This window comes from Grampus griseus (genome assembly GCF_964374135.1).
Source record: "Grampus griseus genome assembly, chromosome: 21".
NCBI lineage: Eukaryota > Metazoa > Chordata > Mammalia > Artiodactyla > Delphinidae > Grampus > Grampus griseus.
The window spans coordinates 29,114,970-29,130,093 of record NC_139015.1 but is presented as its reverse complement, the minus strand read 5'-3'; the positions used below and the strand labels follow the sequence as shown (position 1 = coordinate 29,130,093).

Genomic DNA, 15,124 nt, shown 5'->3' with positions numbered 1-15,124 from the left:
TGGTTGCCAGCGAAGTTAGGACTTAATAAGGCCCGGGCTCGAGGAGGGAAAGGGTATGACGGAAGGAGGCTGCGAGGCAGCCTCCTTCCCCTCAGCCAGGTTTCTTTCTCCGCACTCTTTTCGCGAAGAAGTCAATCGAGAAACAGCCAAAGTTCGTCTTTATATCCGAGGAGGGGAGGAAGAGGGAGGGATGCAGGATCCAGAGCAGAGCTCAATTCACAGATGCGCACGGCGGGAGAGGGGTCCTAGTGGGAATCGGGACGCCGGGGTCTCATTCACACCAGAAGTGCCTGCACCCCAAGGACAGACTTTTTCGAGCCCACCCTCCCGCCAGCGCTAGAGAGACGGGCTGCAAGCGGGGCTGGCAGGCTCCCGGCCCCGATGGGGCGCCCCCACCTGGAGGAGCCAGGCCGGCGGGATGAAGCCGGGAGACTCCTCCAGTGCGGCCAGGGACGCGTCCGCGGTGGTAACGACCACAGCCATCTACTGGGCCGCGGGCGTCGGTCTTCCCTGAGCCTTCCCCCGATCCCACCCCCCGCAGGTCCGCAACACCAGCCCTGGCTAGAAACCCAAGGGGCGCGGGCGTCCCGCCAGCGCGCATTCCCTGTCACCTGTGCAGGTGAGTGGGCGCCCGCGGTGCCTCACTTTGGGGCGCCCCCGCCCCCCAATGCTCCTTCCTCCCTCCACACCCCTGGAGCCCTAATCTTTCCCTTACTTCTCTTCAAGCCTCCCTTTTCGGCTTCTGGACTCGGGCCTGTCCTAGAGTCTGAAGTGGCACATCGACTCTGTCCCCCATTTCCCACCCCTCCCGTCTGGTCTCCTTTCGTCCCCTCGTCGGGGCTCGAGCCGGGCCGGCCAAGTAGGATACTTACAGGGTAACGGTGCTGTTAGGCAGAAGGCCTGGCTCCGGAGGCTCCGGGAGGTCCCCGCCGCCGCACACCACCCTCCTGCGCGCCGGGCTGGGGGCGCCGCCGGTTAGCCCCTTGGGCCGCTCCCCTGAGCACTTGCAGCTGCGGATAGGGACCGGGCAGCCGGGCGCGCCGCGGATCTCGGGCGCCAAAAGCAGCAGCCACTGCAGCAGCGGCAGCAGCAGGCGCGCGGGCGCCCACCGCATCCTGCGTCCCGCGGCGCCCATCAGCCCATCGCCCCGCGGGGACCGACAGCGCTGGGGCCCGTCTGCGCGCCGGCCGGAGGGATCCGGGCGTGCGAGAGGCGTGCTCAGCGGGGGCCCGGGGCGCTCGAGGGCGGAGCGGGGGGCCCTGGGCGGAGGCAAGCCCCGGGGTCCCCGCCGCCGCGCCCCGGGGGCATGTCCGGCGAGCGCCCCGGCGGGGAGGACGCGGGCGCGGCTGTCAGCGCAGCGCGGGCGGGCCCCGGCGGCGCGGCCCGACTGTCTGCGTGGTGCTCCCGGGCCGGTTGAGGCCGGGCCGCTCCTCGTCGTCTGCTCGCTCTGCGCGGGGCTGTGACCTAGCGGATCGAGCCGGGCTCCTGCCGCCGCCGCCGCTCCGTGCCATGGATGGAGGCAACTCGGCTCGGCGCCGCTCCCGCCGCCGCCAGCCCCCGCCCGCCCTCCCGAGAGGGCGCCCTCCCCTCTCCAGCTCGTCCGTCCGCGAGGCCCTAGCGCCTCCCGATGCGCAGCCAGGCCGCTGCCCTCCTCGGAGTAAGAGCGGGCCAGCCGGCTGGAGGCCCCGCGTGTCCCCTGCACCCGCCCTGAGCCTAGACTTCTCCCTCGCGCCTCTCTCCCCCCACCCAGGAATCTTCCTCTCCATAACCCACCTCAGACCTCAAGGCCAACCGCCATCACTTTCCACAAAACCCTCCCTCACTCGTGCCGTCCAGCCTGCACCTCCCGATGCTTCTGGGGCTTTCATTGACCCGCGGGCTTGGCCAGAGATGCCCATGTTTTGTATTGAACTTCGTTCACCGCTCTGAGGCTGCTGAGACTCGGCTTCCCTTGACCCCCTGACCTGATGGGCCAGTCTGGAAGCCGGGGCTCACTCTCACAGCCCTGCTCCAGCCACTGCAGGAGACAAGGCGGAGGCTAAGGAGGCTCAGACCCTCTGGGTGACCTCGCCCAGCGGGGGAAGCGTGTCATTCGGCCAAGGAGGGGTCAAAGGCCGAGGCAGGCCTTCCAGATCTGGCCGCCTACCTTTTCCACATCCGTGTGTGTGTGTGTGTGTGTGTGTGTGTGTGTGTGTGTGTGTTTGATGGTAGGTGGGAATGAGGGGAACACAGAGGGAAAAGCAGGGATTCCCACTGGGTGTGGAAGGAGCACAGCGCTGAGTCAGGAGGGCCCGTTCTCGGCAGCACTGACAAAGGACACAGCCCCTAACATCCTGGGGTATCTAATCTCGGGGGTCAAAATGAGGCCCTGCCTGCCTGCAAGTTGTGGCCTGAGAATGAGTGAGTGATGGGGGGCACTCGGATGGGGATGAAAACTGCCTTGGGTCTTAGATGGGCTGCAGTGCAAGTTGGGAACCGGGCTGGGGACAGAGGGAACAGTGAAGTGCAGCCCAGTGTATCTGCTTCCCCAGTTTGCCCATGAAGGCGACCTTTTCTGCTGCTTAATGCCACAGCACGTTTGCTGTGGAGACGCAGGCTGCCCGGGTTGAGGGATCCCTGGGCAGGGCTCTTGTTCTCCATCCTTCACTGGGCCACCAAAGTCGTCCCTCCGGTGACTGACACCTTCTTTCTGTGCCTTTGGCCCTGCTGGGGTGTGTGGCACCTTTTCCAGCGCGGTGGCCTTTCAGCCGGGTCCCCACCCCCCTTTTCTGGGAATACTTCTTTCCCTTGTGTGGGCGGCAGACACTGAGCCCAGACGCTGGCTTCTCCTGGCTCCACAAGTCTCTCCCAGTTGCAGGCTCTGGTTCCTTCACTTTTCAAAGATAAATAAATAGTGATTGCAAATGGAAGAAGGAAGAAGGGGACCGGCCTCCCCCAGCAGCAGCCCTCCTCAGGGCGGGCACAGGGGCTGGGCCTGCATTCCTAGGAAGGGTCCTCACAGAGCTGCGGCCCACAGGCCAGTCTGCCACCCAACCATCCTGTTCACAGGCCAGGGAAGTTCTCAAAGACAAGAGAAGAGGAGGCCTCTGGCCTGGGTCACACAGCTTCCCCGTCATTTCTTTTTTGCTAAACGAAGACACTCTAAGTACGGAAAGGAATTCCACTGAAACACCGGCTCTCTGAGGCTGAGTCAAGGCCAAATGACATTTAATGAGGCGATGCTTCCCCACAGGTGGGAACGAGGTGCGTGGTGGAGAAATTTACAAAACACTGTCCTGTCCTGCTGGTCGTCACTTTTGGTCTCTATACCCATCCAGGAAGGTGAGTGGAGCAGGGGTTACTTCCCCATTTTACAAACATGGATGAGGAAACCAAATCGCTGAGAGATAAAGAGACAGGGCTGGGAACTTTTCCTCCGACTCCTTTTAAAATGCTCTCTTGTCTGAGCCACTCAAAACTTTTCGCATAAAAATCCTTCCTGGTTATCTGTTCTCAGAGGTGCAGGGTGGAATGAATAAGTGGCTACACGTTTTGAAGTTTGTTTGCAATAGAAGGATGACTCAGGCTTAATTCCCACCCTCACGACATCTGGTTAGGAAGCTTGACCCTGGCCCTGATCGCCTGTGATAAACTCTTCGTTGAATTATGGATAAGGTACCACGATATAGGGACGGGCTGAATTAATCCTGCCTGAAGCAAGGGAGGGGGGCTTCCCAAAAGCTTTAGTCCAATCTCGCACAGAAGTGTAACCGACCTGACTCTACTAGACCATAATTGTCCCCTTAAGGGCCCGGGGGGACTCACATCCGTTATGCTGTCTCTAAAGAAGTTGGCCTTTGCTGGGTGTTAGCTGCCAATGTCTGTCTCGCCTCCAACTTCAAAGTTGATCCATTCCCCTTTGTCAAGGAGTGGCTGCGGCCTCTTATCCCACGATCGACCAGACCCTCCACTGGGGACAGCTGAGAGTGGAAAATGGGGCCACGGTTGGTGTCCCCTCCCTCTGCTCCCAGAGCAGAGCAGAGTTAGCACAGGACAGCCTGCACAACAGGACAGCTAGCGTCTACTGAGCGCTTGTTGCCTGCTGGGCACTTGTGACTATGTTTTACAAGAATTAGCTCATTTTGTCCTCACAACAGGGTGAGGATGGCTGTTTTAACAGACAAGAGGGGAAGAAGCACCTTAAGAGTAATTTGCCCAAGGATACACAGCTCAGAAGTGGTGGCACCAGGATTTGAACCAGGAATTCCGGATTCCAGAGTCCGGTTTTAACTGCCGTGCTCTATAATTTCTAGGGGAGGAGGGGTCTCTCAATAATCACCCCGAGAAATTCCCTCACTTCCCCTTGAGGTTTTCTCATTTTGATTCCCTGGCCCTCTCTGAGCTGAACCTTTACAGACGTCCACCCCCGAACCATAGCTGGTGGTAGAAACAGGACCCCCAGCCCTAATTCTTCTAGCAGAGTCAAGGAAGGCAAAAGCTTTCCAAGGAGTTCCATTCCTCGGCTATAGAAGAAAACAGTCTCTCTCGAAAGACTATGAGAGACTGTAAACACGTATAGAATCAGAGCCGGCAGTAGCTAACGCTGCCCGGCTCCAGGCCCTGGTCTCTTCTCTTGGCTGTCAGGGTGCCCCCCATCCCGGGGATGTTCACATTTAATTATCAGGTTTCCCGCCTCCCTCTGTGCCTTCTCATCTTCCAGAGGCAGGATCCTAACACAGACCCAGGGTAACAGTGGATGAGCTCATGGCTCATAATTGGATCGATCATGCAAACGTGACAGCCCTCCAGAGCTCTTTTACATTAGAAGGACACGGAGGCACAGAACCTGTGAACCCCACCCCTTTCTCCCACCTCCCCCCACCCCCATGGCTCTCCCGGGCGGTCCTCTGAGCTCTCTGTCCTCTCCTCCCTGTGGGGACTATGCTAAGCTGCCTGTCCTGTTGGAACAGTCACACTGGGCGTTCAGGGCAGAGAAATGCTCATGCCTTAACCGGAAGGAATGAATAGGAATTGTGGGAAGCTACCGAGAAAAATATTTGGACCTGCAAGGGCTTCCCTTTGGAGATCAGACTCCACCCCATACAGGGTACCTGTGTATACTTTAGACGCTCTCATAGGAGGGCGTCATAATCTCTGTCTCCATGAAAATATGACTTCCCCTTTAAGTGACATCTGCTCACATTCGCCCAGATGATGGACAACCTCCTGCACTAGGAGTGCTGTGCCTAAGAGCATGAGACTCTGAAGTTTCAAATCCTGGGCTCTCCATTTTATGGATCACGTGACTCTGGGCAACTCACTTAATTTACCCAGGCCTCAGTTTTCTCATCTGTGAAATGGGGATAAAAAAAGAATATTTACTTCAGAGGACTGTGATGATGATGTCAGTTATATGGCAATGGTGCCTGTGTGGTATACTATAAAAATATATTTGGTCTTTGTTCCTGACCCCCAGCTCCTAAAACCCTTTGCAATTCCTGAATGACAGGAGTATCTTCTGTTCTTCATCTGGAGCCTCTCTGGGACACACCGGAGTTTCTGCTCATGAGGGTGGTACTCTTAGCCTCAGGATGGGGGCTGGTCACCAGAAAGACCTAGTGATTCCAGGGTTGGCAGTCTCAGCCCCACCCGCTGGCCTCTGGGAACAGGATGGGGGAACTGGAGATTCAACTTCATAAAAACTCTTGAACGCTGAGATTCAGAGAGCTTCTGGGGTGCTGAACAGTCACGGTGCTGGGACAGTGGCGCACCCAGAATGGGCACGGGCGCTCCACGCCCCTTCTCCCCATAGCCTGTCCTATGCATCACTTCTATCTGGCTGTTCCTTAGTTGTGTCCTTTATAACGAACCAGCAAATGTGAATAAAGTGTTTTCCTGAGTTCTGTGAACCGTTCTAGCAAATTATCAAACTTGAAGAGGGGGTCATGGAAATCTCTGATTTAAAGCCAGGACGGTGACCCCGGACTTGTAAATGGCATCTGAAGTGGAGGCAGTCTTGTGGGACTGAGCCCTTAGCTTGCACGGTCTGTGCCGGGCAGTCGGTGTCAAAATCAAATTAAATTATAGGACACCCAGTAGGTGCTGGAGAATTGGAGAGTTGATTGGAGTCAGAAAACACTCCAGCCTGACACAGTCACATACTCAGTAAATGTTAGTAGGGCCTGCTGCTGTTTTGTTATTGATACCTGCTTAGTTTTGTCCTGTGTTATAGTTCACTGTTTACATATTTGAGTCTTCCACTAGGATGGAAGATCCCAGAAGAGGCTGTTATTTTCCTTATTTCTATGATTCCCAGCCAGTTTTAGTGCCCAACAAATAGAAGAGACATTTAATTAATTTGTTCAACAAAGTGTTCCTGAGATCTTACTTATTTAAACAACATTTATTGGGCATCTACTACGTGCCCGATACTGTTTCGGGCACTGAAGATACAGAAGTCAGTGCATAGAAGGTAAAGTTTGTGGTCTCATGGAGCTAACGTTATAGCAGAGGGAACCAGATAATATGTAAATAAATCAATAAATATGTATAATCTAGTGGGTGGGGATAAGACAAATGAAGCAAAATTAAACAGGGTAAGGGAACAAAGAATGATGGGAGGATGGAAGCAACCTAAGTGTCCATCAACAGATGAATGGATGAAGAAGCTGTTGTATACACACACAGACACACACAGACACACACACACACACACACACACACACACACACACACAATGGAATACTACTCAGCCATAAAAAAGAATAAAGTTTTGCCATTTGCAACAGCATAGATGGGCTTGGAGGGTAGTACACTAAGTGAAATAAGTCAGAGAAAGACAAATACTGTGTGATATCACTTATATGTGGAACCTAAAAAATTAAACAAACTAGTGAATATAACAAAAAAGACGCAGACTCACAGATATAAAGAACAAACTAGTGGTTACCAGTGGGGAGAGGGAAGGGGGGAGGGACAAAAAGGGGTAGGGGAGTAAGAGGTACAATTATGTATAAAATAACCTACAAGGATATATTGTACAACATAGGGAATATAGCCACTATTTTATAATAACTCTAAATGGAGCATAATCTTTAAAAATTGCGAATTACTATATTGTACCCCTGTAACTTATATAATATTGTACATCAATTATACTTCAATAAAAAACAAAAGAATGATGGGGAAGACCTCTGTGAGCAGGGGCTCTTGGAGAAGAATTCTGAAGGAATGAGGGAACAGGCCCATGGATTTTGGGGGACAGAGCACTCCACGCTGAGACCATGGCAAGTGGCAGCACCGTGGGAGAGCGCCACCTGTGGTCAGTCAAGGAAGAGTCAGGGACCAGCGTGGCTGCAGCACAGGGAGCGAGAGGGAGAGAAAGAGGGCGGTGTCCCCACAGTACCCCTGACCTCGTGTCCAGATCATGTTGGGTACTGAAGACCACAGGAAGGATGTGGATTTTATTCTGAATGAGAAGAGAAGCCTAGAGGGTTTGAAAAGAGAAGTGGTCCGATCTGAATTGGACTCCTACATCTCCTCTCTGCCTCCTGGGCGGAGGATGATTCTGGCGGGAGGAGCACGGCGATTGGGAGACCACGGCGATTGGGAGACCACATCCGAGGCCAGCACGACAGTGCAGTGGACGAGGAGGTGAGAGAGGAGAGGGGGAGGCTGGGTCCTGGATGTGGTGGAAAGTGAGTCTGGCGGGATCCCTGACACAGAGAGCGGGGTGAGAAAAATTTGTCCAGAATGACCCCTAGGTGTGTGGCTTAGGCTGTGGGAATGGAATCCCCACTAGGGAAGCTGGAGAGGACTCAGGAAGGATCAGATCTGGGGAACGAATCAAGAGTTCGGCCCATCACTGTGCTCGGAGCTGGGGGTCCAGCTTGCTGCGTCATGGAGTTGATAGTCCAGCAGGAGAGGCCGGGATGGAACAAAGCAGGACACAGATGAGTCTATAATGACACACCGTGATGAGAGCCGTGAAGGCAAGGGGGCCGCTAGGGGGAATAATGGAGGTGGAAGGCCCTTAGTGTCCACTGGCGATCAGGACAGGCCTCTGAGGAGGCAGTGGCTAAGCTGCCCAGAGGATAATCAGGCCTCGGCCAGGCCAGGAGGGAGGCTGGGAGACGACAGGCCTCTGTCACTGGAGGGAGTCGGGGGGAGGCTGGGAGGGGTGAGGGCACGCCTTCTGCCCCTGCCTCTCCCTGGCCAGCCCCTGAAGCGCCGCGGTGAGCTGCCTGGCTGCTCAGAGCTCAGGACGGTTGCGTCTCTCTTGCTCCGGGTCTCCCAGGTGAATCAGGACCCAGGAGGCCTCTCGTCAGGGCACGGAGGGAGGGGCTCTTCTGTTGGGCTGGGGCGGCCGTGCCCATCATGGCCTGGCTTCCCATCTGGCTCTGGGGCTCCTTGGGGTCTGTGATCTGTTCTTCTAGGACCTCCCCCCGCGACCCAGGGGCTGCTCCATCCTTTTTTCTTTTTTTGTCCCTGCCATCAGGAAACTTATATTCTTTTAAAAACAGAAGTTATACATATGCATGGCTTAAAGAAATAACAAGTATTGTAAGGTTTTTATGAAAACAGAAGGCAGTCCACTACCTTTTCCCCCATTTCCGCTTTCGCAGAGGCATCTACTTTCAACTCTTTTAGCTGACTGTATTTTAGATTTATCTCCATTATCTCTAAGTAATCTTTTTTTTGCTTTGAATTTTATTTATTTTTTTATATAGCAGGTTCTTACTAGTTATCTATTATATACATATCAGTGCATACATGTCAATCCCAATCTCCCAATTCATCCCAGCACCACCAACCCCCTCTCCACTTTCCCCCCTTGGTGTCCATGTGTTTGTTCTCTACATCTGTGTCTCTATTTCTGCCCTGTAAACCGATTCATCTGTACCATTTTTCTAGGCACCACATATATGCGTTAATATACGATGTTTCTTTTTCTGTTTCTGACTTAGTTCAGTCTGTATGACAGTCTCTAGATCCATCCATGTCTCTACAAATGCCCCAATTTCATTCCTTTTTATGGCTAAGTAATATTCCTTTGTATATATGTGCCACATCTTCTTTATCCATTCATCTGTCAATGGACACTTAGGTTGCTTCCATGTCCTGGCTATTGTAAATAGAGCTTCAATGAACATTGTAGTACATGACTCTATTTGAGTTATGGTTTTCTCAGGGTATGTGCCCAATAGTGGAATTGCTGGGTCTTATGGTAATTCTATTTTTAGTTTTTTAAGGAACCTCCATACTGTTCTCCATAGTGGCTGTATCAATTTACATTCCCATCAACAGTGCAAGAGGGTTCCCTTTTCTCCACACCCTCAAACAACATTTGTTGTTTGTAGATTTTCTGATGATGTCCATTCTAACTGGTGTGAGGTGATACCTCATTGTAGTTTTGATTTGCATTTCTCTAATAATTAGTGATGTTGAGAAGCTTTTCATGTGCTTCTTGGCCATCTGTATGTCTTCTTTGGAGAAATGTCTATTTAGGTCTTCTGCCCATTTTTGGATTGGGTTGTTTTTTTAAATATTGAGCTGCATGAGCTGTTTATATATTTTGGAGATTAATTTTTTGTCTGTTGATTCGTTTGCAAATATTTTCTCCCATTCTGAGGGTTGTCTTTTCGTCTTGTTTGTAGTTTCCTTTGCTTTGCAAAAGCTTCTAAGTTTCATTAGGTCCCATTTTTTAATTTTTGTTTTTATTTCCATTACTCTAGGAGGTGGATCAAAAAAGATCTTGCTGTGATTTATGTCAAAGAGTGTTCTTCCTATATTTTCCTCTAAGAGTTTTATAGTGTCCAATCTTACATTTCGGTCTCTAATCCATTTTGAGTTTATTTTTGTGTATGGTGTTAGGGAATGTTTTTTTTAAATTTAATTTTATTAACTTTTTTATACAGCATGTTCTTATTAGTCATCAATTTTATACACATCAGTGTATACATGTCAATCCCAATCGCCCAATTTAGGGAGTGTTCTAATTTCATTCTTTTACATGTAGCTGTCCAGTTTTCCCAGCACCACTTATTGAAGAGGCTGTCTTTTCTCCATTGTACATCCTTGCCTCCTTTGTCATAGTTTAGTTGACCATAGGTGAATGGGTTTATCTCTGGAGTTTCTATCCTGTTCCACTGATCTATATTTCTGTTTTTGTGCAAGTATCATATTGTCTTGATTACTGTAGCTTTGTAGTATAGTCTGAAGTCAGGGAGTCTGATTCCTCCAGCTCCGTTTTTTTCCCTCAAGACTGCTTTGGCTATTCGGGGTCTTTTGTGTCTCCATATAAATTTTAAGATTTTTTGTTCTAGTTCTGTAAAAGATGCCACTGGTAATTTGATAGGGATTGCACTGAATCTGTAGATTGCTTTGGGTAGTATAGTTATTTTCACAATATTGATTCTTCCAATCAAAGAACATGGTATGTCTCTCCATCTGTTTGTGTCATCTTTGATTTCTTTCATCAGTGTCTTATAGTTTTCTGAGTACAGGTCTTTTGTCTCCCTAGGTAGGTTTATTCCTAGGTATTTTATTCTTTTTGTTGCAATGGTGAATGGGATTGTTTCCTTAATTTCTCTTTCTGATTTTTGGTGTTAGTATATAGGAATGCAAGAGATTTCTGTGCATTAATTTTGTATCCCGCAACTTTACCAAATTCATTGATTAGCTCTAGTAGTTTTCTGGTGGCATCTTTAGGATTCTCTATGTATAGTATAATGTTATCTGCAAACAGTGACAGTTTTACTTCTTCTTTTCCAATTTGTATTTCTTTTATTTCTTTTTCTTCTCTGATTGCCGTGGCTAGGACTTCCAAAACTATGTTGAATAATAGTGGCAAGAGTGGACACCCTTGTCTTGTTCCTGATCTTAGAGGAAATGCTTTCAGTTTTCCACCATTGAGAATGATGTTTGCTGTGGGTTTGTCATATATGGCCTTTATTATGTTGAGGTAGGTTCCCTTTATGCCCACTTTCTATAGAGTTTTTATCATAAATGGGTGTTGAATTTTGTCAAAAGATTTTTCTGTATCTATTGAGAAGATCATATGGTTTTTATTCTTCAATTTGTTAATATGGTGTATCACATTGATTGATTTGCGTATATTGAAGAATCCTTGCATCCCTGGGATAAATCTCACTTGATCACGGTGTATGATCCTTTTAATATGTTGTTGGATTCTGTTTGCTAGTATTTGGTTGAGGATTTTTGCATCTATATTCATCAGTGATATTGGTCTGTCATCTTTTTTTGTAGTATCTTTCTCTGGTTTTGGTATCAGGGTGATGGTGGTCTCATAGAATGAGTTTGGGAGTGTTCCTTCCTCTGCAATTTTTTGGAAGAGTTTGGGAAGGATGGGTGTTATCTCTTCTCTAAATGTTTGATAGAATTCACCTGTGAAGCCATGTGGTCCTGGACTTTTGTTTGTTGGAAGTTTTTTTTTTAAATTAATTAATTAATTAATTAATTAATTATTTTTGGGTGTGTTGGGTCTTCGCTGCTGCTTGCGAGCTTTCTCTAGTTGTGGTGGGCAGGGTCTACTCTTCATTGCAGTGCATGGGCTTCTCATTGTGGTGGCTTCCCTTGTTTTGGAGCACGGGCTCTAGGCATGCAGGCTTCAGTAATTGCAGCACATGGGCTCAGTAGTTGTGGCTCAAGGGCTCTAGAGCACAGGCTCAGTAGTTGTGGCACACAGGCTTAGTTGCTCTGCGGCATGTGGGATCTTCCAGGACCAGGGCTTGAACCCGTGTCCCCTGCATTGGCAGGCGGATATTTAACCACTGCGCCACCAGGAAGCCCTGGAAGATTTTTAATTAGTTTCAATTTCATTACTTGTGATTTGTCAGTTCATATTTTCTGTTTCTTCCTGGTTCAGTCTTGGAAAGTTATGCCTTTTTTAGCATTTGTCCATTTCTTCCAGGTTGTCTATTTTATTGGCATAGAGTTGCTTGTAGTAGTCTCTTAGGACGCTTTGTATTTTTGCGGTGTCTGTTGTAACTTCTCCTTTCTCATTTCTAATTTTATTGATTTGAGTCCTCTCCCTCTTTTTCTTGATGAGCCTGGCTAAAGTTTTATCAATTTTGTTTATCTTCTCAAAGAAGCAGCTTTTAGTTTTATTGATCTTTGCTATTGTTTTCTTTGTTTCTATTTCATTTATTTTTGCTCTGATATTTATGATTTCTTTCCTTCTACTAACTTTGGGTTTTGTTTCTTCTTCTTTCTCTATTTCCTTTAGGTGTAAGGTTAGATTGTCTACTTGAGATTTTTCTTGTTTCTTGAGGTAGGCTTGTATTGATATAAACTTCCCTCTTAGAACTGCTTCTGCTGCATCCCATAGGTTTTGGATCGTCGTGTTTTTGTTATCTATTTGTCTCTAGGTATTTTTTGATTTCCTCTTTGATTTCTTCAGTTATCTCTTGGTTATTTAGTAATGTATTGTCTAGCCTCCATGTGTTTGTATTTTTTACGTTTTTTTCCCTGTAATTGATTTCTTATCTCATAGCGTCATAGTTGGAAAAGATGCTTGATATGATTTCAATTTTCTTAAATTTACTGAGGCTTGATTTGTGACCCAAGATGTGATCTATCCTGGAGAATGTTCCATGTGCACTTGAGAAGAAAGTGTAATCTGTTGTTTTTGGATGGAATGTCCTATAAATATCAATTAAATCTATCTGGTCTATTGTGTCATTTAAAGCTTGTGTTTCCTATTAATTTTCTGTTTGGATGATCTGTCCATTGGTGTAAGTGAGGTGTTAAAGTCCTCCACTATTATTGTGTTACTGTGGATTTCCTCTTTTATAGCTGTTAGCAGTTGCCTTATGTACTCAGGTGCTCCTTTGTTGGGTGCATATGTATTTATAATTGTTTTATCTTCTTCTTGGATTGATCCCTTGATCATTATGTAGTGTCCTTCCTTGTCTCTTGTAACATTCTTTAGTTTAAAGTCTATTTTACCTGATATGAGTATTGCTACTCCAGCTTTCTTTTGATTTCCATTTGCATGGGATATCTTTTTCCATCCCCTCACTTTCAGTCTGCATGTGTCCGTAGGTCTGAAGTGGGTCTCTTGTAGACAGCATATATATGGGTCTTGTTTTTGTATCCATTCAGCGAGCCTGTGTCTTTTGGTTGGAGCATTTAATCCATTCATGTTTAAGGTAATTATCGATATGTATGTTCCTATTACCATTTTCTTAATTGTTATGGGTTTGTTTTTGTATGTCCTTTTCTTCTCTTGTGTTTCCCACTTAGAGAAGTTCCTTTAGCATTTGTTGTAGAGCTGGTTTGGTGGTGCTGAATTCTCTTAGCTTTTGCTTGTCTGTAAAGCTTTTGATTTGTCCATCAAATCTGAATGAGATCGTTGTCGGGTAATCTTGGTTGTAGGTTCTTCCCTTTCATCACTTTAAGTATATCATGTCACTCCCTTCTGGCTTGTAGAGTTTCTGCTGAGAAATCAGCTGTTAACCTTATGGGAGTTCTCTTTTATGTTATTTGTTGTTTTTCTCTTGTGGCTTTCAATAATTTTTCTTTGTCTTTAATTGTTGTCAGTTTGATTACTATGTGTCTCAGTGTGTTTCTCCTTGGGTTTATCCTGCCTGGGGCTCTGCACTTCCTGGATTTGGGTGGCTATTTCCTTTCCCATGTTAGGGAAGTTTTCAACTATAATCTCTTCAAATATTTTCTCGGGTCCTTTCTCTCTCTCTACTCCTTCTGGGACCCCTATAATGCAAATGTTGTTGCGTTTAATGTTGTCCCAGAGGTCTCTTAGGCTGTCTTCATTTCTTTTCATTCTTTTTTCTTTATTCTGTTCTGCAGCAGTAAATTCCACCATTCTGTCTTCCAGGTCACTTATCTGTTCTTCTGCCTCAGTTATTCTGCTATTGATTCCTTCTAGTATATTTTTCATTTCAGTTACTGTATTGCTCACCTGTTTGTTTGTTCTTTAATTCTTCTAGGTGTTTGTTCTTTAATTCTTCTAGGTGTTTGTTAAACATTTCTTGCATCTTCTCAATCTTTGCCTCCATTCTTTTTCTGAGGTCCTGGATCATCTTCACCATCATTATTCTGAATTCTTTTTCGGAAGGTTTCCTATCTCCACTTCATTTAGTTGTTTTTCTGGGGTTTTATCTTGTTCCTTCATCTGGTACATAGTCCTCTGCCTTTTCATTTTGTCTCTCTTTCTGTGAATGTGGTTGTCCTTTCATGGGCTGCAGAATTGTAGATATTCTTGCTTCTGCTCTGCTCCATCCATAGCCTTTTGTTTCCAGAGGCAGCCGAGAGGATAGGGCCCAGATGCAGGCCAGCACCCCTCTCCCTGAGCCCCACTGTGGTCAGAGTATTCAGGCCCTGGAGGGAGGAGAAGCAGCTCTGGCCAAAAGAAGAGTTTGTGTGTGTGTGTGTGTGTGTGTGTGTGTGTGTGTGTGTGTGTGTGTGTGTGTGTGTGTGGCGGGAGGGCTCTCTGGTCTTCTTCCTTTCTGTGCTGTAACAGGGGTGCTCACTGGAGCAGCCTGGCTGGGCCCCAGCTCTCCGGACGCCCCTCTCACTGCACCTGCCGCACCTGCCCCCGTGCACTGTGGTGGATGAGTTGCATGGATGTCAGTCTCTGGTCTCCCTGCCCCAGCACCGAGGCTCACACACCTGTGCCCATCACACCCCAGGGAGGCCTGAAGCGGCGCTGAAGAAAACAGAAGAGGAGCCAAAAGCTGCTGGAGGAGGTCGCGGGCATTATTCTGGGTGGCTGGAGAGGTGGAGGACGACCCAGACTAGCGTGGAGTGTTTGGGGTCACCCTGGGGCACTAGGCCAGGTGGAGGCTCTCCCTCTGCAAAGCATGAGGCAGGGAGCCTGAGGTCAAGGCAAACCTCAAGCATTTGTCGAGAGCTGAGCCTGCTTCCAGCCCTCACCACTATTTACAAAAATTATTTTTATCAAAGGGATACACACATATGGTGAAAAAATGAAATAGCACGGAAGAGCTTATAATGAAAAGCAAGGGCCTCTTTCCAGTCCTGCTGCCAGAGGCAGCTGTTACCCAGTCCTGCTTTTAGTTCTCTGCTCTTTGTAGGAGCAGCTGGGGCAGGAGGCCTCAGACCTGGGAGAGCATCCTTGCGTGACCGTGGGTTTGCAAATCCA

General features: G+C 48.3%; 1 protein-coding gene across 1 annotated transcript in view; it reads right to left on the bottom strand.

Annotated features, from left to right (window-relative positions):
* Positions 1-1,135, bottom strand: part of ADGRA2 (adhesion G protein-coupled receptor A2) — a gene marked incomplete at its 5' end in the record, with an annotated part of 32,546 nt that extends 31,411 nt beyond the window's left edge. The window contains one exon of the mRNA XM_082680389.1: positions 873-1,135. Within this exon, the coding sequence (XP_082536515.1) occupies positions 873-1,135 (263 nt within the window). The remainder of the gene's footprint in view (positions 1-872) is intronic.
* Positions 1,136-15,124: the final 13,989 nt, after the last annotated feature.